General features: G+C 50.7%; 1 protein-coding gene across 1 annotated transcript; it reads right to left on the bottom strand.

The window, feature by feature from the left end:
• Positions 1-11,010: 11,010 nt before the first annotated feature.
• LOC128343379 (vomeronasal type-2 receptor 26-like) lies at positions 11,011-27,641 on the bottom strand. Its single transcript, XM_053292361.1, has 4 exons — positions 27,589-27,641; positions 21,385-21,606; positions 17,980-18,106; positions 11,011-12,274 (listed from the first exon to the last, which is right to left on the bottom strand). The coding sequence occupies exons 2-4, from the start codon at positions 21,436-21,438 to the stop codon at positions 11,364-11,366; spliced, it is 1,092 nt and encodes a 363-aa protein (XP_053148336.1). The 5' UTR covers positions 21,439-21,606; positions 27,589-27,641; the 3' UTR covers positions 11,011-11,363.
• Between the last annotated feature and the right edge of the window lie 229 nt (positions 27,642-27,870).

Below are 27,870 nucleotides of genomic sequence, written 5' to 3'. Positions count from 1 at the left end.
CAGGCTCCTCCAAGTACTGCGCAACGCATTGCTCAGCACTGGAGGGGGGCCTGGCAGGTCGAGCCTCCCGCATACCAGGCATGGCGCCATAGCAGAACCGCTGAAACCACTGGGCGGATCTCGAGTCGGTAGCAAATGGCTGCTGCGATGGCGCCGCCTGGGATGCCGCACTGCTGGACTGGGAAGAGGGAGGGGAAGGGGAAGCTGACGCTGGCTGGCCGCCCATGCTGCTGCTGGGTGCGGGTTGGGCCGCGAGGGCTGCCCCCGCACCACCACCAACACCCTGGTCTCTGCGGGCCCTAGCGGCCTCCTCCTCCCTAACCTTCTCGACCAGGATGCCCTTCCACCTGGGCAAGTCGTCGGCACTCACGGCATTGCCCTTGAGGGCTGGGTGACAGAGACAAGCGAGGACATACTCCTCCCTGTCTCCCAGCACATCAACGAGCCGCTTGTCAACCCCAGACCTCAGCCTCCCAGCCAGAGCACGACCCTCTGGCATGGTCAGAGAGATATGGAGTCCACCCATCAGCTTCTCGAGACCAACAGCTGTGGGCAGCGCCTGGCTCAAGGGAGTGGTGTCGCCACACAAGCCCTTCGTGGCAAGCTGGAAGGGCTCGAGTGCCGACACCGCCTCGGACATCTGCTTCCACTCTGCGTTCGAGAAGTCGCAGACATCCAAGGACTCGTCCCTCGCCAGGGCGACAAGGGCTCTCTCCTGCTCCAACAGGCGCTGGAACAGGAGGAAGGTGGAGTTCCACCGCGTCTCCACATCCGTAGGGATGAGATGGCGAGGAAGGCCAAGGTCATCCTGCTTCTGGCGAAGCAGTCTCCTGGACTTCTCGCTGCGGTGGAAGTGGGCGGCCAGCTTGCGGGACTTATCCACAAGCGTGGCCGTGGCAGCAACAGCAACTGGGACAGGGCACCCCCCCCTCTCCTGGGACGCCTTCAGCTCCTTAAGGCCAAGGGCGTCCCTGACGGTCAGATGGAGCGTGTGTGCCATACACCGTATGTTCACACAGTCCATGAACGTCTCGACAGCGGCGGTAACGTTGGTTCCATTGTCGGTGACAATGAAGCCGCGGGAGAGGTGTGGACACCCGCCAATCCACTCCTCTATCTGGCGGTCGAGTACGGTCGCCACCTCTTCCGCGGTGTGCCTCGCGTCCATCGTCTCCACGTGCAGGATGGCCCATCTGTGCCGTAGTGCAGCGGGAGCCGCGCCGGACCCGGAAGCATCACCCGAGGAGGTCCCCTCACTCTCCGGTCCCCACCAGTGGGCAGTGAGGGCCAGGAAAGAAGCGTGCATCCCACTGACACTGGTCCAGAGGTCAGTCGTGAAATGCATGCTTGTCCCGGCCGGAGCTGCACGCAGCTCGGCCGACACGAGCTCCCTGCACCGGCGGTACAGGGAGGGGACCACGTTCCGGCTGAACGTCGTCCTTGAGGGGATGACGTATTCGGGAGCCAGGTATTGGAGAATACGGCGGAAGCCGTTGTTCTCGACCACCTGAAACGGCTGGTCATCGGTGGAAATCATCTCCCCTATGAGGCGGGTGAGGTGATGATGGTCCACGCGAACAATACGCTGGCTGCCCGAGGACTGCGTCCACCGCTGGACGGGCAGTGTAGCCTGCCTGCTGGCTGGCACACTGCCGCTGCCCGCCCTAGTGGCAGATGCACAAGGCGCACTAGCGCTGCCAGCCTGTCCCCTGAGACCTGGGTGGTGACGCTCTAGGTGTCTCCACATAGGCGTCGTACCCAGGTGCGCAGGGTCCCTTCCATGGCTGACAAGCATCCTGCAGTGGACACAGCGGGCGTGGAATGGGTCATCTTGAGGGACCTCAAAATGCACCCATACACCACTGCCCTTGGCCTCCTGCGCCCTGGGCGCCGTCCTAGGCCGTTTCTCGCAGGGTGGCTGCAGTCCTGGGGGGGGCGGCCTCCGCTGCCTGCCCACTGCTGCCACCCAACCCGCCCCTTCCGCCCTCCACAGCGGAGGAAGGGCCCGGCTCAACTGGCATCGGAGAGGCAGGCCTCTCCTCCACTACCTCGCCAGACCGCTCCCCACCAGAGTGTCGGGCTTCACGAGGGGGGGCCCCACTGAGCGGCGAAAGGATAGGGGGAAGGGGCCCCAGAGGGAGGGAGAACCTGGCTGCATCACTGCCAGCCGCACGGTCCTCACCGCCCTCTACCTGCTCTTCCAACTCCACAGTCTCCTCCACCTCAACAACTGGCGGTAGCTCAGCAGCACCTGGTGCTGCCGGCGAGGAGCCCTAACGGTGCCTAACGGTGCCTCTGCCTCTGCCGCGATTGGCGGCAGCAGGCGTGGGGAACTGAATCCTGCGCACCAAAGATGGGGCCGGAGCAAAGAATTCTCCAATGGGGAGAACTGGGGTGTCCTCAGGCTCCCCGCGTCCTCTCCCTCCCCGTGCCGCAGGCGCACCCCGCACCTGGCCTCTCCCACCTCTGCCTGCCAGCCTTGAGCGAGCCCTGCCCGCCACATGGCGCTCAGACATGCTGCTAGGTCAGAAGGAGGGAGACTTTAGGAGGAAGGCCAGAGAGGGTCAGAAAAATAATTTGGAGGGGCTTAGGGGCCAAAAAAAAGGCAGCTGATTTGGAGGCGGCGGGGGGGGAGTTTGTTTTCAAAAAAGGAAGCCAATTGGGGGGAAAGGAAGACTTTTTGATATGGGGGGGGAAGCCAATCGAAGTGAGGGGGAGGGTGTCCTTTTTGAATTTGGGAGTCAACCACCAAGCCAATTGGGGAGATGGGTCTGGGAGGGTCTGGGAGTGGATGGGGGGAGGGCACAGCACCTACCGGGGGTGGGGGAGGGATGCAGTCAACGCTTGGGAACCTGCAGATCAAAGGAGGAAACCCTTATTTAGTGAACTGGAACACAAAGTGTGGGTTCTGGGGGGTGGTTCTCAAGTAATGCTCCTGTGGGGGGAGCATCAAACTCAATGCAGCCTATTTAGTGACTCTGAATTGCACACAACCAAAACCAGAACCCAGTCACACCAACACAGAGGTTGAACCCACCCACTCTGTGACTCTGCCCGCCCAATGCCATGGCAAGCAAGCAGCAGCAAACACTTGATGGCAGCCTCATGGATTGAACATCATGATCATCATCATACGTGTGTATTGGCCCAGCATGTAGTGGCAGCATCAGAGCCCAGCCAGGACCCCACTCAGACTGCCCCAGAGGCAAGGAAGCACTCTGGCATGGCATGGGCCCAGCATGTAGTGGCAGCATCGCATCAGAACCCTGGACCCCACTCAGACTGCCCCAGAGGCAAGGAAGCACTCTGGAAGGCACCTGTTCAAAAACCACCTGCAAGACGCATGCAATGCAACGCAACACACAGCAGCAATTTCTTTACTGGGCATGGGCATGAAGACACAAGTTTTACAACAGTACATCTCCTCTCCAAGGTTCCCTCCCTCCTCCCCACACCCAAATGCATTTCAGAATAGGGGTGTCCCTATTTAAAACCGCCAGCTAGGGAGAGAAAGGGGCAACAAAAGGTGCACAATCGCACACGCACTAACCCCTCTTCTTCCGGTCCTTCTCCTGCCGCTCACTGCTGGTCACGGATTCGCCGCCGCCAGCCAGCCACCCTGGGCTGAGACACAGCAGGGCGGCCGCACAAGGCACACAGGCAACCGGGGTAGTTCAACAACGATGGAGGGGCAGAAGTGAGGAGACAACACTATTTGTGTCGCTCAACTCACCCCCAAGCAGAGACAAAATCAACCAAAAACTATAAAAAGAAAAAAAAACCGATGGCAGCCGCCAGGTGGGTAGGCTACTGTGTGCGGCTGCAGCTGTGGGAGAGGAGGTGGAAAGTGAAGGGGAACAGAGAGAGAAAAGACTAAGAGAGAGAGAAAAGAGAGGGGGGCAGGGACAAAGAGAAAGAGAGGAGAGAGAGAGAAAAGAAAGAGAGAGAGAGGAGAAAGAGAGATGATAGAGAGAAAGAGGAGAGAGGAGAAGCGCAGCGCAGCAGGGAGGGGGGATTCAGGTGTGGGGGGAGGACACAGCAGTAGCAGCGGTCCAAAGAGGTGGGGGGAGCAGAGAGGGTGTGTGTGGTTGGGGGCTAGTGTGTGGCAGGGGGCCTGGGGTAAGTGGAGAGAGTCGGGGGCAAGGAGGAAAAGAGGTGGGGTGGGGGGAGCAGAGAGGGTGTGTGTGGTTGGGGCTAGTGTGTGGTAGGGGGCCTGGGGTAAGTGGAGAGAGTCAGGGGCAAGGAGGAAAAGAGGTGGGGTGGGGGGAGCAGAGAGGGTGTGTGTGGTTGGGGCTAGTGTGTGGCAGGGGGCCTGGGGTAAGTGGAGAGAGTCGGGGGCAAGGAGAAAAAGAGGTGGGGTGGGGGGAGCAGAGAGGGTGTGTGTGGTTGGGGCTAGTGTGTGGCAGGGGGCCTGGGGTAAGTGGAGAGAGTCGGGGGCAAGGAGAAAAAGAGGTGGGGTGGGGGGAGCAGAGAGGGTGTGTGTGGTTGGGGCTAGTGTGTGGCAGGGGGCCTGGGGTAAGTGGAGAGAGTCGGGGGCAAGGAGAAAAAGAGGTGGGGTGGGGGGAGCAGAGAGGGTGTGTGTGGTTGGGGCTAGTGTGTGGCAGGGGGCCTGGGGTAAGTGGAGAGAGTCAGGGGCAAGGAGGAAAAGAGGTGGGGTGGGGGGAGCAGAGAGGGTGTGTGTGGTTGGGGGCTAGTGTGTGGCAGAGGGGTGTTGGGGGGATGGGGAGGGGGCAACAACAAACAGCAAAGGAGAAACTGGAACAACTCGGGCAGCAGCAGCGATTAGGCTGGATGGGGTGGTTGGGGGAGGAGCTGGGCCTGGGCTAGGGTCTGGGAGGAGGGAGGGTGGGGGGGCAGGCAGGGGGGGAGGAGGAGGAGGAGGGTAGCAAAATATATAAAGCAATATATATCAAGAGAACACAAGCCAGAAGTTTAAAAAAAAATGAAAAGAAAGACTATAACCAGCAGAAAAAACTTGGGTGTGGGGGTGTGGGGAGGGGGAACCAAACACAGACTCTGAGGGGGGCCACTAAGTGAACAGAGACAATGAAACCACAATTGCTGCAAATTAATAATAGCAAATGAATAAGTGGAACTGCAAGCAAAGAAAACTGGACTCTGTTTGGCAGCAGCAAACTTGGGAGAAGGCTGGATGGGGTGGGGTTGGGGTGGGGTGTGGTTGGACTTGGAGGGGCAAGTTTGAAGCAGGGAACCAAAACTGATTATATGGGACAACAAGAAACAACAACAGAATCCTCTGGGGGTGGGGGGGAGGGATTCAGGGAACCAACTCGCAGGGCAGCAGCAGTCAGCAGAAACAAACAAAATGGTACAATTTAAGCAAAACCAGCAAGCAATATATAAATGAAACCAATGGAATGCAATGTGAAAATCAAAAAGTTGGACAAAAACAAGGCAGGACAAAGAGCAATAATTAATGGAAGAAGATTTAAAGCAATGAGGATGCAGTGGGTGGGAGTGGGGGAGGGGGAGGGTAGGCCCAAAGGATGAGAAGGGAAAGGGGGGGAGGGGGGGAGAAAAGCAGACAGACAAGGAACAGGGGAAATTGGGGGAAATTAAGAAGAAAGTAAAGTGAAGTAACACACAGTATACAGACAAGAGACAGACAGAGAGAGGAGACACACAGAGAGTCACAAAGGGCAGGTGGACAAAGGATTAGACAGAGCACACACAGAGAGACACAGGACACAGTCAGGACTCACAGAGACAGCAGAGCAGCCAGCAAAGGGCAAGCAGGTCTCAGAGATGATCCCACAACTGCAGCCAAGAGAAGTTTCCAGAGAAGAGGCTTGGGTTTATATAGGTTTGAAATTCCCTCCTTTGGGAGCCCCCACCTTTGCACTCCCCCCACGGCCAACAGGGTGCCAGCTCTCAACAGTGCAACAGCCAAGCAGCCTACCAGACCAAAGGACTCATTCTGGCCAATCAAGGATCAATAGCGCAGCCAATACAATGCCTGGAAATAGCATCACAAAATGGATGCAAGGAGGAGCAAAAGTTTCGGGAAGGAGACACAAAATGGAGGACACACTTGGAACTTTAAAGAGACACTCCAGAGACTCAATTTCGTTCCCGAACCGGTTCGGGAAACCCGAGCCGGTTCGGTACCGAACCGGCTCGAATTCGGTCCGGCTCGGTCCCCGGAACGGCCCGATTCGGTCCGGGATCGAGCCGCCGGATCCGGACCAGTTCGGACGAACCGGTCCGGATCCGAACCGAACCGCACATCCCTATTCTTGGTTATTGCCTCCGGGCTTTAGAATGCTTTAAGTCCTCCAAAGAATACTGAGCAAAATCAGGAGTTTTTCATAGAAAGGAAAATTTATCCTCCACTTGCAGAGGCCACATTTGCACATAATGTGAAGCTGGAGCTTGCGGAACCTGCGGTCAAATTTTCCTAATCATGAACTACATCACAGTTGTTCATCCAACTGCAGCCCGGCAACCTCAGGTTTCACAGTAGGGGAGCCACTCCCTTGCCCTCTTAGTCTGCATCCCAGCAAGCTCTGTAGCGCTCGCTTCACCAGACTATGGGCAAGCGTCAGAATGCCTGGCAGCCATTGGCTACAATTCTGAAGGGGGCACGCAGAGCACAGCCGTGCCTTTTCAGAATTAATTGACCCCCCTGCCATCGGCAGGGAAAGGGCATTTAAATCCCTTTAAACAGCATGTAAGCCCTTCTTCTGACAGCAATTGCACCACTGTCCTCGTAAGAGCCCCACACCAAGATAGTCTTGCACAAGCACAATTGCTGGCAACAGAGGGGTGCCAAGGGGCACTATTTTTCTGTTCCTCCAGGAAGGGATCAAGATGACTTCCTAGGAGGGAATATGTATATGAGAGAAGGCAAAGGATCCTGGGGTATGGTCCGCTGTGCCCAAGGATGCTCTTGCCATGGCCAAGCCTGGCTAAGCAATCCAAGGACACCAAACCACACTCCCGCCCCTGTGTTGACGTTGCCTGGGGATTATCCCTCTCATGAGAGGGCCAGTCCATTGGGGAGGACCAGAGGCTGCAAGACCTTTGGTCCCCAATGGATTGTGTTTTCATGAGCAAGGTCTTCCAAGTAAAGGGAGCCCTGCTTGTGTGGGGGCCCCGTTCTCACAGGTGAATAAAAGAACTGTATAGAAACACAAAGACCCCCCCAAATACAGATATACGTATTATAGCTTTATCTAAGTTGATTAATATATATTTACATTTAGAATTTAAACTATCTGAAATTACAAATCTGTATTGTTTTATAAAAGGTAGGTAGCGTATGGTCTAAAAGTGATCTGAATAAAACCTGTATAAATTCAGATAAAAAGCATTCTGACCTGATTGGAAATAGACCCAAATGCTGAATGTCTAAATCACTACATGGAAATACAAGGACTATGATTCTTGCATTTCTCCACATATTGCTTGTGTGGAGCAACCAGGCTGGGCAGCATCTACTATCTTGCCCACATGTGCGTCCCCATGGCCTTACACTCTCATGAGAGAGCAGTCCATGGGAGAAGGGGTGTAGTCACACATAAATCCACAACTTTCTAGGCGTAGGATGGCATTCAAGACACTTTTGATTCTGCCTGATTCCTGCATAACCCAGGACAGTTCTTCTCATGAATAGTGCATTGGTCTTTCCATGGCCTTTCACTGACTCTCATGAGAGTGATCTACTCTGGAGCAGGAGCATCACACAGGAAGAATCTCTCCATTAACTGGAGGCAATGCCGCTCCTGTTGGATAGTTCTTCTTGTAACACCAGCGAATGCATGCTTTTACCCAACAGAAGGGGCTTGGGCCCCCTATCCCAACTTTATTGTACAAAAAATAGAGCAGAGCCATTCAAGAATTCCTGGGCACAGCTGCCTTTTAAAGCCAATGTCAGGTACCGCTGCCCTGACATATGTTATCATTTCAATGATCTAATCGGGTTAACCAGTTTATGGTGTCACCATGATTGAATGTGCTTCTGGGCATACTTATTTATTTATTTATTCGATTTCTATACCGCCCTTCCAAAAATGGCCCAGGGAGGTTTACAAAGAGAAATAATTAATAAATAAGATGAATCCCTGTCTCCAAAGGGCTCACAATCTAAAAAGAAACATAAGATAGACACCAGCTTTTAACAGTCACTGGAAGTACTGTGCTGGGGGTGGATAGGGCCATTTACTCTCCCCCTGCTAAAATAAAGAGAATTGCCAAGTTAAAAGGTTCCTTTTTGCCAAGTTAGCAGGGGTTTATTGATTCATTTTAGGAGAGCAAAACACATTGTGCCCGTCTTGCCATCCCATTCCCATTCTCTACTGATTGACAGAAGGGGAAAACAATGGATACAGTGGGAAACAGGCATCCACCCATTTGACTTCTCTGATTGACAGGGTTAGAAGCTTGGGATGAGATGTGACACCGTCCCTGTTCCTGGGCAATGGCTTAAGGAACTTGGAGACAGGGGCAGGGCAAGTGCCCCGAGAGGCAAACAATGAGTAGGGGTATGCACAGACCGTGGAGGCACGGTTCGATGCTGTGGAGGTGTTGCTTTAAGGACGGGGGAGTTGGACTTACCCCTCCAGCCGCTTTTCCTCCTCCAGCGCTGCATTTGTGAGTAAAAATTTTGGGGTGTGATGTGCACGGTGCGTGCATGTGCATCAGTGGCATGCGCGGCAGTTACTTCCATAATTTGGGCAGATACCAAAGGTGCAGGGGCAGCAGGGAGGAATGCTGCTGCCCCAAAATTTTTACTCACAAATGGAGCGCTGGAGGGGGGAAAGCAGCAGGAGGGGTAAGTACAACCCCCCTGCCCTTAAAGCGACATCCCCCGTCGTCGAACTGCCAGACCAGGTTATGCGCGAGCCAGTTAGCAGGCCTCTAACATGGCCTGCAGACTGGTTCATGCACATTACTAACAATGAGAAGTGTGGCAGGTATGGAGTGGGCATGTTCCTGGGCAGGTTGGGGCCACCCTCTCTATGATTTCAGCTCCAGAACATCACAAAATTATGATTATGGTGGCGTCTGAATTCTGATGTAACACTGCCAACCCCAAACCTCAGTTTGGAGCAGTGAAACTCACTAAAAACCAAAGATTCAAATTGGAACTTGGTGAGGGAAATCGCAGGTTGTTTTGTCCATGAAACCATGGTTTCACATGCTTGGACGTAAAGGAATTCCAACCTCTACCCCATTATACTCTGGTTTGGCATTATGTGAGAATGGGGCTGGAGCAAGCCTCTATGGTAGAGAAAACTCCAACCAACATACCTTTCCTTATGTCACAATTCTGTTTAATATAATTAGGATGTGGGAGTTGTTTCAGCATTTTAACATTATATACTCTGAATATTCTCTTGGTGATAAAATCTAAATTTTCTCCCCTCTCTTCCTGAAAGATTGCAGGCACCAACTAGAGGACACCACCCTTTCAGATCTGGTGCAGAAATTGGCCAAGATGCAGCAGTTAAAAAACTGACGCTTAAACTCTGGAAAACAAGTGTTGGCTACTGTGGCTGTCCATTGGATGGTGCAATCCCAGTGAATCTGTAGCATCCCCCCTGGTGCTGCTTCTGTCGTGGCCATCTCTGGTGAAGTTCATTACATTCTTGGTGCTGGGGGTGGTGGCTCTTCTGCAGGAAGCAGAGCTGAAGGGGCTGAGAATTCACACAGGAACACTGGGAAAGCAAATGGAGACATCTGGGAAGTATACTTCCTCCCAGCACCATTTCCGTGGAGTGGTGCATGAACTCGTGAGGGAATGCATGGACGTGGCAGTGGGTTGTGGAAGATAAATTGCTAGGGTGAATGCTTATGAGGTAGCAGAAGCTGGTGGCAAGGTAACAGGGGTCCTTACAAACTATTTGAGACATCGGGGGCGGGGAGGTGGCAATTGTACTTACCAGGGAATACAAGATAGAGGTGAGATGATCAGGTCTTTGCTGTGGCTAATAAGATGGTGGCAGACTGCCTTTGAACACAGAGGTTTTGTATCAGAGATATACTGCCTAAGAATAGGAAGACTCCACCTAACCAGCATGGGTGAACTCCTGCACATAGCGTCTAATCACCGTGGCCAACTGCGTCAATTTCTTGAGATGAAATACTTCAGAACGGTGGTGCACTCTCTGGTAACCTCCAGACTTGACTACTGCAATGCTGTCAGCGTTCCTGGGGCGAGGAATTCTCCAAGGCAACCTTTCTGCCCTCCAGCACTAAATTCTAGGTGTGGGCACGGCCTCATTGCTGGGGAAGGAGGGAAGTTTATTCACTCCGTTCTTCTCCTATCAGCTGGAGCAAAAAGGCCTGAGCTCCTCTCTGGGAGACAGTCCAATGTCCAGCTGAAAGACCAAGGCAATGTGTGGGTGCATAGAGCCTCATTTCTGCTTCAAAACAGGGTTGGAGCTGCCTTTGAAGTCTGCTGCAACCCCATATTGGACCATGACCGAGGCAGGAGCCTGTACATCATGTCAGCCATTATCAGGCAATTTAAGATTTATAAAGTGATGCAGTTTTAAAACATAACTAGTGGGTTTCCCCTGCCATCCCAGATATGTCCAAACCAAAAGGAAGGTCAAGGAAGTGCAAGTCTGTAACTTGGAGAAGATGATGAAATGGTAACAAACAATGGGGAGAAGGCAGAACTACTTAACAACTTTTTTGCATCTGTCCTATTCTACAAGGGTAGGGTAAACCATCTCCCCGTACCGGCAATGAAGACCTCCTTCTATTTATTGAACAATCACAAAAAATCAGGAAGGCAACAGGATCTGTATGCATTACATATGGAAACCGTTCACACAACCCAAGTGGGTTTGGTTGGGATCCTACCTGCCTTTCCCTAGATGACTGGAGCCTCCTCTGGACTCCACTCTTTCTGTGCCTGTACATCCAGCACAGCGGCAGACTCCTGAAATGGCAATAGGAGGAGGAATTCATCCTGTATCCCAAAATGCACTGCACAAAGAGCAAAGAGGCAGCCCATGACAGTGCTGCAGTGCTCTTAACCCTGGCCTTTCCCCTCCCAGCATTCTATGTCTGCCACTCCTGGCAACTGTTTTTACTGCCATGGTGCTCCAGACAACCACAACGTGAGGTACGATGGACTCCAGGTCCACCTACCTCACTTTATAACTGATTTGCTAATCAGGCCTTCCTAGGTTTGAAGCAGCTGTTGTCAGAAGGCCTCCCAGTAGCCCAGATGGCACAAGCTGCCTGGGTTAACTCTTTCCAACCCAGGTTGCTTATGTTGTGAGAAGGGGTTCACTATGTCCTTCCTCCACCAAAAACTGTGGCTTCTGTTTTTGATTCTGTTTTGTTCAAATTCTGGGGGGGAAGAGAATTCTTCATTCTCCTAGAGATTAGAACTCATTTCTTGTATTCGTCACTAGATGTTCCTTTGCATTGAGATCAGGCCTCAATAAAATAATGAAGCATTTTGGAATAAAGATGCAACCCAGCAACCCAGCAGCGGAAGTCAAGATAGAAAAGATTTGGACAGCCACCATGTATTTCCCCTTCGTGCTCAGATAGGCAGGCACAAAGGAGACCCAAGCACTGCAAAAGATCAACATGCTGAAGGTGATCAGCTTGGCTTCGTTGAATGCCCCAGGCAGCTTCCTGGCTAAGAAAGCCACTGTGAAACAGATGGCAGCCAGGAACCCCATGTAGCCAAGGGCCCCATAAAACATGGTCAGAGATCCTTCGTTACACTGAAGGATGATTTGTCCAGGCTGGGAGTGCATGTCGGAGTCTGGGAAAGGTGGAGAGATCCCCAGCCAAAGAATGCAGATGATTATTTGAACACCAGAACAAGAAATGACCATGGTGTAGGCCAAACTCTTCCCGAGCCATCTCCTCATCTTGTTCCCTGGCTTGGTGGCCATGAAGGCAACCACCACAGTGATGGTTTTGGCCAGCACAGAAGAGACGGCAACTGAGAAGATGAGGCTAAATGTGGTTTGTTGGAGAAGGCAGATCACCTTCCCAGGCTGGCCAATGAATAGTAAGGAGGACAGAAAGGAAAGCAGGAGGGAGACAAGGAGAATGTAGGAGAGGTCGCGGTTGTTGGCTTTGACCAATGGAGTTTCGTGGTGTTTGATAAAGATGCTAAATACAAAAGATGTAGTGAAAGACAAGAAGAGAGCAGAGGAAGTCAGGCTGATCCCCAGAGTTTCCTCTTGAGCAAGGAAGCCGATAACCTTTGGGATACATTGATCTCGGTTCTTGTTTGGATACTGGTCGTCCGGACACTTCTTGCAATCATTTGCATCTGAAAAAGAGATTGGAGTCACTGTTTATCTAACAACCATAAGATTATTTGTGGTAGTACATTCCATAAATCCTACTTTTGGTTGGGAGGGCTGACACCTCAACAGTCAACCAGTATAGGGATAAGGGAAACATCAGGAACTATCAATGTGTAGTAGGGATGGGAATGGGATAACATTCAAGAGTAGAGATGGATCCAATTTTTGGATTCTTGTTTGCTGTATGTGTTCTATCAATGAGTCCCTATAAAGAGCTTATATAGATAGATAAAGATAAAGATAAAGATAAAGATATAGATATAGATATAGATATAGATAGATACACACACACACAAACACACACACACACACACACACACACACAAACACCAGAGAATCCACTCTGATAGAAAGAGACTGTTTAAGAGGCCAGAACTTAAAAAATCCGGGGGGGAGGGGAACCATGGACCCCACTGACTTGGGGCTCCCTAGTGGGAGTTCTGGCCCAACATGCCATGCCCCCAGACTCACTTTTTAAAAACATTTTTTAATATCCTGCTTTTCCTCCAAGGAGCCCAGAGTGGTGTACTACATATTTAAGTTTCTCCCCACAACAACCCTGTGAAGTAGGTTAGGCAGAGAGAGAAGTGACTGGCCCAGAGTCACCCAGCAAGTATCATGGCTGAATGGGGATTTGAACTCGGGTCTCCCCGGTCCTAGTCCAGCACTCTAACCACTACACCATGCTGGCTCTCTTTGGGGTGCCCAGGAGTCCACCCCAAAGGGGAGAATGGGGCTGCCTCAATCCCCATTATTCCCTATGGGAGAAATGGAAAAAAATGAAAGCCCTTTTTAAAAAATCCTTTAAAATTGCAGGAGTGTTGACTGCTTTGGGTTTCGGTGGGCGGTAGGCACCTCTGGGTGCCTACTACCCACACTGGTTTTGTGCCCCTAGGTGCTCTACATAGGGTGTAACGGGCTGGTTCGAGTCACCATTATAACCTATGTAGAACCTTTTAGAACAGGTTCGAGTTGGGTTCCAATTTGAACCAAACCTGGGGGGAGGGTTGAACAAAACCAAAACCAAACCTACCCACCCTGGTTCAAAGCTGTTTCTAATTCGAACCAAACAAGCCAAGCCAGTTTTGTGCACAGCCCTACTCACTATGCATCCCACTTCTGCTCCCCACTCTGTCATCTCTTCAAATATTTGTCTCTCAAGGTCATGTCTTTCAATTCACTTTATGGAATTAATTAAGGCTGATAATCTATATATATAATTCTCCTGGGTGTGCCCAGGAAAAATGTGTCCTGGCAGCCCAGCTGATTGGCTGGGCTGCGGGGCGCCTGATTGGCTGGCGCACCCAGGAGAACGGCGGTGGCGGCCATGGCCGAGGAGCCAGGCGAGCCGGACCGCAGAGGTGAGGCGGCGGCTGGCGGCCGCACTCGGGCCCCGCTGGCGGCGGCTGGCGGCCGCACTCGGGCCCCGCTGGCGGCGGCTGGCGGCCGCACTCGGGCCCCGCTGGCGGCGGCTGGCGGCCGCACTCGGGCCCCGCTGGCGGCGGCTGGCGGCCGCACTCGGGCCCCGCTGGCGGCGGCTGGCGGCCGCACTCGGGCCCCGCTGGCGGCGGCTGGCGGCCGCACTCGGGCCCCGCTGGCGGCGGCTGGCGGCCGCACTCGGGCCCCGCTGGCGGCGGCTGGCGGCCGCACTCGGGCCCCGCTGGCGGCGGCTGGCGGCCGCACTCGGGCCCCGCTGGCGGCGGCTGGCGGCCGCACTCGGGCCCCGCTGGCGGCGGCTGGCGGCCGCACTCGGGCCCCGCTGGCGGCGGCTGGCGGCCGCACTCGGGCCCCGCTGGCGGCGGCTGGCGGCCGCACTCGGGCCCCGCTGGCGGCCGCACTCGGGCCCCGCTGGCGGCGGCTGGCGGCCGCACTCGGGCCCCGCTGGCGGCGGCTGGCGGCCGCACTCGGGCCCCGCTGGCGGCGGCTGGCGGCCGCACTCGGGCCCCGCTGGCGGCGGCTGGCGGCCGCACTCGGGCCCCGCTGGCGGCGGCTGGCGGCCGCACTCGGGCCCCGCTAGAGACGGGGTGGGCGGGTGGAGAGAGCCACACATTCTGAGCACTCGGCCCGGCGTGGGGGGTGGGGAAGGAGACTGGGACAGAAGGTGGGGGCAGCGGAGGAGACTGGGGCAGAAGGTGGGGGGTGGGGAAGGAGACTGGGACAGAAGGTGGGGGCAGCGGAGGAGACTGGGGCAGAAGGTGGGGGCAGCGGAGGAGACTGGGGCAGAAGGTGGGGGCAGCGGAGGAGACTGGGGCAGAAGGTGGGGGCAGCGGAGGAGACTGGGACAGAAGGTGGGGGCAGCGGAGGAGACTGGGACAGAAGGTGGGGGTGGGGAAGGAGACTGGGGCAGAAGGTGGGGGGTGGGGAAGGAGACTGGGACAGAAGGTGGGGGCAGCGGAGGAGACTGGGGCAGAAGGTGGGGGGTGGGGAAGGAGACTGGGACAGAAGGTGGGGGCAGCGGAGGAGACTGGGGCAGAAGGTGGGGGTGGGGAAGGAGACTGGGGCAGAAGGTGGGGGGTGGGGAAGGAGACTGGGGCAGAAGGTGGGGGGTGGGGAAGGAGACTGGGACAGAAGGTGGGGGCAGCGGAGGAGACTGGGGCAGAAGGTGGGGGGTGGGGAAGGAGACTGGGACAGAAGGTGGGGGGTGGGGAAGGAGACTGGGGCAGAAGGTGGGGGCAGCGGAGGAGACTGGGGCAGAAGGTGGGGGCGGGGAAGGAGACTGGGGCAGAAGGTGGGGGTGGGGAAGGAGACTGGGGCAGAAGGTGGGGGTGGGGAAGGAGACTGGGGCAGAAGGTGGGGGCAGCGGAGGAGACTGGGGCAGAAGGTGGGGGCAGCGGAGGAGACTGGGACAGAAGGTGGGGGCAGCGGAGGAGACTGGGGCAGAAGGTGGGGGTGGGGAAGGAGACTGGGGCAGAAGGTGGGGGGTGGGGAAGGAGACTGGGACAGAAGGTGGGGGCAGCAGAGGAGACTGGGGCAGAAGGTGGGGCAGCGGAGGAGACTGGGGCAGAAGGTGGGGGTGGGGAAGGAAACTGGGCAGATGGTGGGGCAGTGGAGGAGAACGGGGCAGAAGGTGGGGGGTGGGGAAGGAGACTGGGGCAGAAGGTGGGGATGGGGAAGGAGACTGGGGCAGAAGGTGGGGCAGCGGAGGAGACTGGGATAGAAGGTGGGGGCAGCGGAGGAGACTGGGGCAAAAGGTGGGGGGTGGGGAAGGAAACTGGGCAGAAGGTGGGGGCGGTGGAGGAGACTGGGGCAGAAGGTGGGGGTGGGGAAGGAGACTGGGGCAGAAGGTGGAGGTAGAGGAAGAGACTGGGGCAGAAGGTGGGGGTAGCGGGAGAGACTGGGGCAGAAGGTGGGGGGTGGGGAAGGAGACTGGGGCAGAAGGTGGGGGCAGCGGAAGAGACTGGGGCAGAAGGTTGAGAACTAACTGGGCCTTAAGAGTGGGGGGGGGGACTAACTGAGGCAGAAGGTTGGGGGGAGAACAAACTGGGCCTGAAGGTGGGGAGAGTGTACTGCCGCACAGATGCTTTGTGCGGGGTCAGCTAGTATGGTTTATAATGCTGAACAACTAAATGGAGATACTCTTAGGTGGAACCCAGTCTCCTGTTCAGAGGTTGAAAAACTTATTCAGAAATTTAGTAATGGTAAAGCTCCTGGTAGTGATAACATTTCTATTGAGGCTATCAGAGCGAATCTTGATTGGTGGTGGGTCCCCATTTTAGCCTCGCTATTTACCTATATAGATCCAACTGCTAACATACCCAGTGATTGGGGCCTTGCTATAATAATTCCTCTTTATAAAAAAGGTAGACGTGAGGACCCAGCCAACTATCGTCCCATTAGCTTACTTAATGTTATTAGTAAAATTTATGCGAGGCATCTTTTGATAAAACTTCTAGACTGGATTGAGGCAAATAACATTTTAGCTATCGAGCAGGCATGCTTTCGGGAGGGTCATTCCACCATGGAACATGCTTTTACCCTTCAATTTCTGGCAGAGAAGTATTCTAGGTTCCCAGGTTCAGCACTTTATGTAGCATTCATTGATCTTAAAGCTGCATTTGATTCAGTTTCTAGAGAGAGACTGTGGTCTAAACTGGAAGTCCTTGGAATAGATAAAAGATTACTCAAACTTATTGTTAGTCTGCATAAGCATACTCATTTGAAAGTTCGTTATGGCTCAACTGGACAGTTAACATTGGAAATTCCAACTTTTAGAGGAGTACGTTAGGGCTGTATACTTGCTCCTATTTTGTTCAAAATCTATGTTAATTCTGTGGTTACTTGTTTGTCCACCCTCTCTATTCATCCACCAAAGTTAGCCGATAGGCACGTCTCCATATTATTATATGCGGATGACATGGCTATTATGTCGCAGACACCTGTAGGCCTTAAGCTTGCCCTAAGACTCTTCTCATCATTTTGTAAACAAGAGTCTATTGAAATAAATTATAGTAAGACTAAAGTCTTAGTGTTCGCCAAGCGAGCTAGGCATTATAATTGGTCCATACAAGGAAACAAGATTGAGCAGGTTAATTCCTTTTAATATCTAGGAATTACGTTTCACTCTGTTGGCTCTAGAAATGCCCATTTTAACTCCATCAGACAGTCTGCTCAAATGGTTGTAAATAAGATCAAATCTTATCATTTTACACATGGTGCCGCTTTTATACCTGCGACAGTGAGACTTTATACAGTCAAAGTACTGCCTTTGCTCTTATATGGAGTCCAATTGGGACCTGCAAGTAATTTTGCCTTACTGGAGGCTATCCAGACTAAGTTTATTAGATGCATTTTGCAAGTCCCATCTTGTGCTCCGAATGCTGTCATCAGAAGAGAAGTTGGTCTTATTAGGTTGGAATCCTTATACTGGTGCTGTATTTTTCAATTTTGGTTATAATTGAGTTTTGGACAGGCGGGTTTAGCCTCTTTGGCTATGAATGATGGTTTTAATTCGAGCTGGAAACGAGCTGTGTTGAGCAAATTTTCCTCTTTTGGCCTCTCCATAGAGGATTTGCATACTGTAGGAATTGAGCAAGCCAGGAAGTTAGTTAAGCAACGTGTCCTGGATATAGAAGTTCAAAAAGAAGGTGCATGGCTCAAGCAGGGTTTATACTTAGGAAGTCAAGCTATTAATCTTAAACCAGCTAAATATTTTGATGTGGTGCTTGTCCCTAAATTTAGATGAGCCCTTACTTTACACTTTTAAATGTTCTTCCTACAGCAGTATTGGATGGCAGGTTCAAGGGAGTTCCGCTATTTTTATGACTTTGCCCATGTGGCAAAGGGGTTATAGAATCCACCTCGCACGTTATTCTTTATTGTGATTTTTATAGGGAACCCCATTTAAGACTTTTATCTCCTATGTTAGACAATTTGCCTGGCCGGTCTGATGAATTTTATTTAAATGATCTTTTAACTAATGAGGACACTGATATTATTTCTGTTATGGCCAGGTTTTGTTATATTATTTGTAAAATACGTACTTGTTTATTGTAAATGTTTGCTGGTCAATGACCGAATAAACTTATAACTAACTTAATTATGGAGGTGAAAAATACTGAAGCAAGAAGAAGAATCTATGTTCAAATGTGCCTAAACACTTCCTAGGAAGTGTGCGAGGGAATCTTTGCCCTCTTCCAGTAGATTTGTCAATTGAGTGGGAGTCACCAACCTTCCTGGGTAGAGATTGTTCCTTCTGCACATGGACAACAAGCATAGCAGCAAATGGGCTTTTCTTCCTGAATGGCCTTAACGTATCCAGGGTGGCAGCTTTTGGTACACTTGCCATGAGGCCCTGTCTAGGAACAGAGAAAAGGCACAACACTGAAAAGTGCTAGATATGCTTTGTTTGTTTGCTTGCTTGCTTTTGGTCTTTGTCACTGGAAATGTATTATAATGCTAGTCATGCATTTATAGGCATATATGTACTAGTATAGGGCCAGCAGAAGGATTCCCGGCACCCAGGGCAAAGCCTGGCTTTGGCCCCTGTTGTATTCCATCCAGTGATATTTTGTATTTTATTGTTTGGACTTTTGTCCCCGTGGGGATCCTGTAGAGAGTGTGGGTTAGGAGTCAGAAAGGAAAAGGGAGGGAAAAAGAAGGAGAAAATGGAATTGTTGCTAAATAAACCTTCAGTTAAATCTACATAAGATTTCATTGTGTCTATGAGGGAAGCTGCTATAAAACGTTTGACCACGAGACTTTGAATCTTCTATGTCTGTGAGCCTGCAAAGCTTGTGAATGTTCCAGCAACCTCATTTCATTGCATTACTGGGCCTACATTCCTGAACTGCTTTCTACGAGCGCTGCTGCTGATTATATCTCCAGCTTCGACCTGCGCAATCCCTGGTGGTACTTTTGCCCCTATCAACACTGTACTCTGTTGTTCATTGGATGCCCACTGCAGCATGTTTCAGATCCCACCACCAACCTTTTTCTTGTCCACCCCAGAAGAACATGCTGTTCCTTGGAAACAATGGAGGTCCTATTTCTGCAATTACCTCTTCATCCCAATTTTAAATTGTATATATATATACACACACATTTTAATGCTTGCTAGTTTCCATTTTCTGTTTGGTCAATGACTGTAAATAAAATTATTACTATTACTATTATTACCTCCTCACCCTACAGAGCCCTGGTTTTACTCTAGCAAAGCAGAAAGCTATATTGCTTCACTGCCTGGGCCCTGAAGGCCAGGGCATTTCATAACGTAAATTCATTACATAAATGAATATGCAGTCATCTGCCCTTTCCTGCCAACTTGGAGGGGGATGCCAGTTCTTATGGATCTGCTCTTCAAACCTTGGATGATCATTGCAACCCTACTTTGTTTTATTCTAGATCTCAACTGCCCGTTGAATCTATCGATCAGTATATCACAGCACAGCATGCCTTAAGTGTAACCTGTGTTTTTGCCAGCTTTACTGATGATCAGGGATCAGATTGTAGGGATGTGCATTTCATTTCGGATACAAAATGTTTTGTGCACAAAACAGGCCATTTCGGCTGTTTTGTAGCCAAAACAAAACACTCAGTGCTCAAAGCAGAAAATTTTGTAGCCAAAACAAAACGTCCCTGTTTCGTATACAAAATGTTTTGTTGTTTCGGCTGTTTTGGAACTCCATTTTGCAATCGCAGAAAGTCTTTCTCCTTCAGTCTCCATTTTGAGTTTTGACATCTGTTTGTATTTCCAGCCCTTCCAGCCCGCAGATTGGCCAGCGAAAGCATGGGCTGATCTGCTGGCAATTGCCTCCTTATTCCTTTTAAACAAATTTAAGGGTAAATTTTACCCTCATTGGCCAGTGGGGTAGTGTGCATTTCATTGTTGTTGTTTCACACTGTTGTGTGTAGATCAATTGCATTTTGAGCGGGGGTGGGGGATGTGGATGTGCATGACCTTTGGAAATCTGCCTGATTTTTTCCAAAGCTCTGCTGTTAATGTGTGATGCTGATGTTATTTGGGGTGGATTGGGGGCAGAAAGGGGGCTTTAGGGGCAGAACAGTGGTTTAGGTGGTAGTGCCCCAATGGGTGCCTGCTGCCATCCAGATTCCAAAGGAATTGGGAAAAGGGCTGATTTTTAAAGAATTTCTGAAGTTGAAATGTCTTTGGGGCAGATTCGGGGCAGAAAGGGGGCCTGAGGGGCAAAACAGTGGGTTGGGTGGCAGTGCCCCAAGGGGTGCCTGCCACAACCCAGATTCCAAAGGAATAGGGCAAAGGGCTGATTTCTTAGGAATTGTTGGAAGTTTACACTTCTTTAAGGTTCCCCCCCCCCAGGGAATAATGGAGGTTTCAGCAGACCTATAACTCCACCTGGGGGGCACTGGGGTGGCCAGGAGTGAGTGGTGGTGTAGTGCACATAGGGTGCCAGCCGCCCCCGTGGGTTGCTAACCCATGGGGTGCTGGGTTCTGTTGTTTCTGAAGTGTTCTGAGTGTTATAGAGATGGCTAGGAGGGTGGAAAATGCTCTTCACTGTGCCAAACTACTCCCTTTGGTTCCCCCAAACCCACCTCCTGAAATCCAGGCTATTCAGTCAAAATCTTTTCAATTCCAAGCTTATCATTTGGCACCATCCCAGAAAGTGGCGGTACAAGAAAGGAGAATCTACCCAAAGGGATGTGCGAGCTGGCTTGCTTTGAACCAGGCTCGACATCAAGCCAGCCCAGCTCAGGCAGTCCAATTTCAAACCAGACCAGTTCCCAAAGGTGTGTGTTTGGGGGGTGCCATCCAAGTTCTAACCAACCAACCCCCAGTTCAAAGAGCCAGATTGCAGACCAACTCGGGGGTTTTCTTGTCAAGGGGGATCTGGCTAAGATTAGAAGTAAAGCAGGATTCTCTAGCCTAAAGTGGGGGAGGGTGAACAAAAGGGGAATCCTTTACCTTTAAAATGAAGGCCTGGTTGTGGAAGTGGCCACGGAGACATCAGAGTTGGCTGCGGGGGCTCCCCCAACCCCACCTGCCAGTCTCCCAAATGACAGTCCGGGTCGGCTGCAGCCCAGTTCAAGCCTCTCTGCACGTGCAGAGGCCATTCAAAGGGCCTCTCCAAACCAGCCAGCCTGTACTGTCATTTGGAAGACCAATGGGAGGGGAGGTGTTGGAGAAGCCCCCACCACCACCTCCAATGACTCTGTTCCCACCACTCCTGCCACCTCCACCATCCCCAGGGCCTTCATTTTAGAGGCAAAGGATTCCTCTTTCCCCCCTGCCCCCCTTATGATAGAGAATCTGCTTTACTGGTAAAGAGGAATCCTAGCTGGATTTCCCTTTACAAGTACACCTCCCAAGCTGGCCCGCGAGCCAGCTCAGCCGGCTGGACGGCCAAGCTCATGAACCAGGATGAGGATAGTGGAATCCTTGCCAGATTCCCCTCTAAAATTATGTTCATCGAGCCAAAATGGTGGCTCAAGTCAGATCCAGATTCAAACCAAACCCGGCTGGCCAGTTCTGTGCACATGCCTAATTACCTTCTGGCAGCGCTCAGGAATTGCACCCTTTAAAAAATCTATATATTGTACATAAACTGTTGGAACTGAACAGGTCCACAGAGAATGAAATTCAACCAGACATTTTCCCTACCTTGTTCAACTCCTGGGGCCACACAATGGCTTCTGGATTAATGGTCAACTTCATGTTAAGGGATGTCTGGCCACTGATACTCCCAATTTTCACTGCATCATGAGACCAGTTGGGAGACAACACCCAATTTATAATAGCAAAGTCAAATGTAACTTCGTCATTTTCATCCAAATGCGGTCTGTCTGAGGATGTGTTATAAACCTTTCTGAGGAAAGCATGAAGCTAGAATGACAGAGAAAACACCAATATTTAGAAGACATGAACTCATTGGGGATGAAGAGCCTGTCTTGTGGAAGAGAGCATGAATCATCCATCCCCTTTGCTGAGCATGGTCCACCTTGGCTCACATTTGGATGGCTGTCTACATGTAAGCACTGTCTGCTTTAAGATATTCCCTTTAGGGACAATGCTATAGCTGAGGGGTAGAGCACCTGCTTCCATGCTGAAGGTCCTAGGTTCTGTCCTATGCATCTCCAGGCAGGGCTGAAAAAGACTCCTGCCTGAAACCTTGGAGAGCTGCTGTCTATCAGTTTAGACAATACTGAACTAGATAGACCAATGATCTGACTCGGCAGAAGGCAACTTTTTATGTTCCATTTTGGATCTCTCAGCCCGGGTCACTTTGACTTGGGGTGAATACTCAGGACTTGGGGTGATTACTCATCCTGTCTAGACTCATTCATTTCTGTATCGCTTTTGTATTTGAGCCTTCAGGTCAAACCCTCCCACATCACCTAACAAAGGTAAAACAACTTATACTCAGAAAACATTGGAAAACAAGAGAAGATGGAAGAAACAGAAATAAGCTCAGCACCATATAAACAAATGCTCTGAACACAAACCAGGAAATGCCTGAGAGAGACCTATCAAAACCAGAAGTTCTACTCCAGTCATGAAGAAAGCATAGTCCTAAAATGCCACTGAACAGTTACAAATGTTGAAAGTGAATCAGAAATACCACCCCAGAGCGTCACTCACTGTGCAGTGGTGCTGCTCACTGAAACTGCAGCATCTCTCTGCAGCAAGAAATGCCATAAATGTGACAGCAGCTGCTTCCAGGACTGGCAGCATGGATCACCCTGGGGTGGGGACCACAGAAGCATCTGCCCTCACAGTTACAGTACTTCCCTCTGCTGATAAAAGCTGCCATTTCCCCAACCAATACCATTAGGAGGTCAGTGATGTGCTGGGGCTGGATGTCTAACCCGCTTTCTCCACTTATAACCATGTTCATAGGCATTCTTTTGAATGCCAGAAATGTACTCATGACTTCCCCTTAGAAGGAGGGGCCTCTCTCAGGCAGTTGGGAGCAACTATTGGTTAGGGAAAGTCTTCTGACATGATTATGGAGGGGCCAAGAGGTGAATCACTACCAAGAGTGTCCCAAACTGGGTTAAGAACAAAAGAAGAGCCCTGCTGGATCAGGCTCAAGGCCCATCTGGTCCAGCATCCTCTTTCCCACAGTATTCCACCAAATGCCACTGTGGGATCTCTGAGAAACCCACAGGTAAAAGAGGCATACCCTCTCTCCTGCTCTTACTCCCTTGCAATTGGGATTCAGAGGCATCCTGCCTCTAATCCTGGAGATCGCCCATAGCCATCAGGACTAGTAGCCACTGATAGACCTGTCTCCCATGAATTTGTTTAAGTCTTGCATGAAGCCATCCAACCTGGGGGCCATCAACACAGCTTCAGGAAAAGCCTCTGCTTAACAAATGTGGACAAATGTATCCTGAACACTATTTGAAACCCTCTCTGAGATGGAACCCAAGATGACAATTCCAGAATTGACCAATCGACTGCAACTTTTATTGGTGCTGCCTGGGAGAGAAAAGCAATACCTGCCATGGCTGTAGCCCTTGACGTCCCAGGCTGTCTCCACCCGCAATCACAGTCCACCTGGTTCTAGAGGAATATGCCACATTTATGGAATGTGCCACAGCCTGAATACTGTTGTAAACACTGTAGCTGTGTTGAGACAGGACTCTTTCCATCTTCTCTGTGGGCAGGGTCTCCAAGTTCTCCTCCTCTCTGCATCTTGTCCAGCCTTTCACAGACAATACATGCTTTGAATAGGAACAGTGAAATGCTGTCTCCCAAAACTGCTGAATCATGGTGGATGATGCTTGTTTATAGTAGTCATATGTTGTTTTTTTGTTTATTATAAAGGAAAGGGCACCAGGTAAATCACTAAAGTAATCAACTGAGATCAGGTTAATGTCCTGGAAAGCTGCTGTGATCCAGACATTTCCTGAAATTGTTTCAATGTGCTTTTTAAGTATGTGATGTTGTACGATGATGAAAAGAAATTGCTGTTCAGCATCCCCATAGTAAACAAAGACATTGACTGGGCTCCATAGAACAGCTCTGTCAACAGGGACACTCTGCAGTGCTGATATTCTTTCTGCGAAGGCAACACAAATTCCATTCCTGGTCATCATAAGTGTCAGGGCACTCAAGAACCTTCCTCCATTCTCATTGTCTGCAGCAAAGAGGCCAATCCACGTCCATCTGAAATACAGAAGCAGCTTAACGATGCCCATGACCTGGGTTTCTTCTTTGGGGACCATCCGGTAGAGAAAAGGGAACTGAGTTTTATCACTGAGAACATCAGCAGCAAAGCCATAACTGAACTAGAAAGGAAAGGAAGAGAATTTGCATTGCTTTCAGGATAAAGATCAGAGCTTTGCCAAATACCAGACACTAAGGTAGCCCAACAACCGGCATGATGGTGGACAGGGTATATGTTTGCTGGGGAGGGGGTGCCAATACTTGTCAAGGAATCTTTGTTCTGCATACAGAGATGGATTTCATCTTCTTTGGTGTTTTATACACATTAAGATTTTGTATTCTGGTAGAACATCCCTCAAGAAGATGTTCTTCTTGAGAGCCAGTGTGATGTAGTGGTTAGAGTGCTGGACTAGGACCAGGGAGACATGAATTCAAATCCCCATTCAGCCATGAGACTAGCTGGGTGACTCTTGTCCAGTCACTTCTCTCTCAGCCTAACCTACTTCACAGGGTTGTTGTGAGGAGAAACTTAAGTATGTAGTACACCGCTCTTGGCTCCTTGGAGGAAGAGCGAGATATAAAATGTAAAAATAAAAATAAATAAAAATAAAGAAGAGCGACAATCTGGAGGAATATGTCTGATGGAAAGGGAACCTGTTCTCTCTCCAGCCCCAAGTTCAATTCCAATTAAGAACAGGCAAAAATCCATCTTGTATAGCTGATATGCAATGCTAGCATATTTAGTCAAATTAACAGGAGCAGAATGCATAACTGTTCTTGATGGTGGAACATTACTGTAAGGTCAGCCAGGAGGACAAATGGTGTCAAGAAATCAGATGGAAAAACTCTAACTAAGCAAAGAAATATCTTTCAAAGCGGTGATTCTCTTTATATTAAGTAGGGGAGAGCAACTGGTCCTTTTCAACTCCAGTACAGCATCCCTCCAGTGGCTGCTAGTGGTGTCTCTCTTGTGTTTAATTTCACATTGAAAGTCCTTTGGGAACTCGGAACCATTTTCTTCTCCTTCTTCAACGTAAACCATTTTGAGAACTTTTTGTGGAAAAGTGGCATATGAATAACAGAAATAAACAAATAAAAGGACCCTGTCTGTTTTGCAGGTAGCCTGACTCTGACTCTCCTTGTAACATGAATAGATGGTAGGATGGTTTTCACAATGGGAAACTGAGTAGGATAAGTGTCTTACTCAGCTTTGGGAGTTTTGCACCCTCCTGGGCAAAAGCCTAGGTAGGAGGAGGGAGACATGAAGGGGCGGGGGGTAATACAGGCTCTGATGGTGCCATCCTACCCAGCACAGACCCAGCCTATTATTGAGGGTGGAGAAAACACCCACAGAGCCTGTGCCTCCCCCCAACCCAATCATTTCTCCCTCCTCCTAGGAAGGAAGACACATAGGAAGCTGCAATATACTGAGTCTATCTAGCTCAGTATTGTCTACACAGACTGGCGGTGGCTTCTCCAAGGTTGCAGGCAGGAATCTCTCTCAGCCCTATCTTGGAAATGCCAGGGAGGGAACTGGGAACCTTCTGTTCTTCCCAGAGCAGCTCCATCCCCTGAGGGGAATATCTTACAGTGCTCAAATCAAGTCTCCCTTTCATATGCAACCAGGGCGGACCTGGTTAGCTAAGGGGACAAGTCATGCTTGCTACCTGCTTAGCTAAGGGGACAAGTCATGCTTGCTACCACAAGATCAGCTCTTCTTTCTAACTTAGGCTTTTGCTGACAGATGACCAAAAATCAGGAATGTGCACAGTTCCCAATGTTGGGTAGGATACTTGTCCCACCCAGTCTCCCATTGTGCGAACGTGCACAGTGAGCTCTCCATATGTCACAGGAACATAAGAAGCTGCCTGACACCATTGGTCTATCACTGACTGGCAGTGGCTTTCCAAGGTTTCAGGCTGCAATCTTTCCCAGCCCTAACTGGAGATGCCAGGGAGTGAGCCTGGGTCCTTCTGCAGACAATCATGTGGATGCCCTTCCAGTGAGCGATGGTCCAAATCTCTTACAGTAGACAGTGCTCACAGGTAGCTTCCCATCCAAATGCAAACGAGGGCAGACTCTGCATAGCAAAGGGGGCAATTCATGCTCACTACCACGAGACCAGCTCTCTTCCCCAAGGACATTCCCCAAGGACAAAGTCATTCATGTGCCCAACAGCATAGGAACCTGCTTGACCAGGAGCTTTTATATATATTTCAACATCAGCTCAAATTATCACAGAATAAAATGGGGAACCCACTGTCTGGTGCAGCTGGCCATCCTTACCTCTGGGGAAGGGTCCACAAGGCACTCCACGGAGGCAGGGATGAGTGACAGCCAGGGAGAGAGGGAGAACACCCTCCCGACAGGTGGGAACCAAGTTCCCAAAGCCTGGAACGGGTCAGAGCAACCAGGAGCTCCGGCCCTGGACCCAACGACGGGCAGGAGGCCGCCAGGAAGGGTTCTGAAGGAGGTTCATGTGCATGGCATCAGCAGTGTGCCTCCCAAAGGGAGGGGGACAGAGGGAGGAGGGCAGTCCAGGGAATATTGTGAAGCCAGGTGTATGGGATGAGTGCTTAAGGGGAATAAAGGAGGGCATTGGCCTGAAGCAGGAGGGTGGTAGATATGTTGTCTGTGAAGAGGCATATAAGGGGCTGGCCAGGAATGAGAGGCTGGCTTGTTGGGAGTGTCTCTGGCCTCTGGAGAGAGGCAGACACTAGGACTGACCAGCTGGGGAAGGAGGAGGAGGACCAGGATGAAGCTCAACCCCCTCCCCTTTCCTTACTTTAAGGCCGAAACTGCTACGCCTGTTCAGGTCAGTCTGTGGGGAGAAGGGGGAGCCTGGCTGGGCACCCACCCTAAGAAAGAAGTGGTCATGTTATAGTCTTAGCACCATGCCTCTGGCAATAGAGAGCCAGCGTGGTGTAGTGGTTAGTGAGTATAGTGGTTAGTGAGGTTAGTTAGTGGTTAGTGAACTCCTTGGAGGAATAATGGGATATAAAATGTAAATAAATAAATAAATAAATAAATAAATAAATAAATACACACACACACACACACACACACACATATGCAGCAATAAGTGAAACAGCCATGAAACTACAGCCCCTTTTCATGTTTGAATAGAAAGAGCATTTAAAAGGTGGTTGTTTCACTAAGAATATAATGCAACCTCTTTCTTCCTAGTGTGGATCTCCCATTTTTTGTTCTGTGGTAATTTGAGCTGATATTGGAATATGTCAGTTTCTGGAAGAGTACCTGAGGGGACAGTGGGTCATATGGTTTTCTTAGTAGAATACAGGAGGGGTTTACTATTGCCATCTCCCATGCAGTATGAGATGATGCCTTTTCAGCACCTTCCTATATTGCTGCTGCCTGATATAGGTGTTTCCCATAGTCTGGGAAACATACCAGCTAGGATTCAAGCCAACAGCCTCCTGCTCTCTAGACAGTGAGTTTCCCCAGTGCACCATTAGATAGTAGGGATGGTGAAAGCAAAGTAGGAAGATCAGTTCTTCCAAATTGTTCACTAGAACAATTTGTTTCTTCAGGGATAATTTGAGTGGATGTTGGAAAACCACTTTTACTTCTGGCCTCACTTTTGGGGTCCTTTTGACTTCACTGGAGAGAAAGCAAAGAACAATTAGATGTAGCTTGCTTTCTCTCTTCTCCCTGGTCTTCCCCATTTCATACCTGTGGGGTCTTGTAGATTCCTGAGATGGCTGAAATTTGGATGGAGATGTCAGTTTCAGATCCTTCGAGAACAGCCAATGGGCGATTCCGCCTTCCACAGCTGTAGTTGGGAATATTGTTTTCCCCACCAGCTTGCAGGTCTGTCATGGCATCAGAAGTAATTCTTCCATCAAAAAATGACTCATAGATGTTGTAGCCCAGGGTGATGTTGGGTAGGATTGTGGGGTCCTGATTGATCTTTTGAACAGCAAACAAGTAGGACAAAATGTGCCAGTTCTTCAC

Source organism: Hemicordylus capensis, chromosome 2 (assembly GCF_027244095.1).
Source record: "Hemicordylus capensis ecotype Gifberg chromosome 2, rHemCap1.1.pri, whole genome shotgun sequence".
NCBI lineage: Eukaryota > Metazoa > Chordata > Lepidosauria > Squamata > Cordylidae > Hemicordylus > Hemicordylus capensis.
The sequence above is the reverse complement of the archived record's forward strand: the minus strand, read 5'-3'. Positions and strand labels throughout refer to the sequence as shown.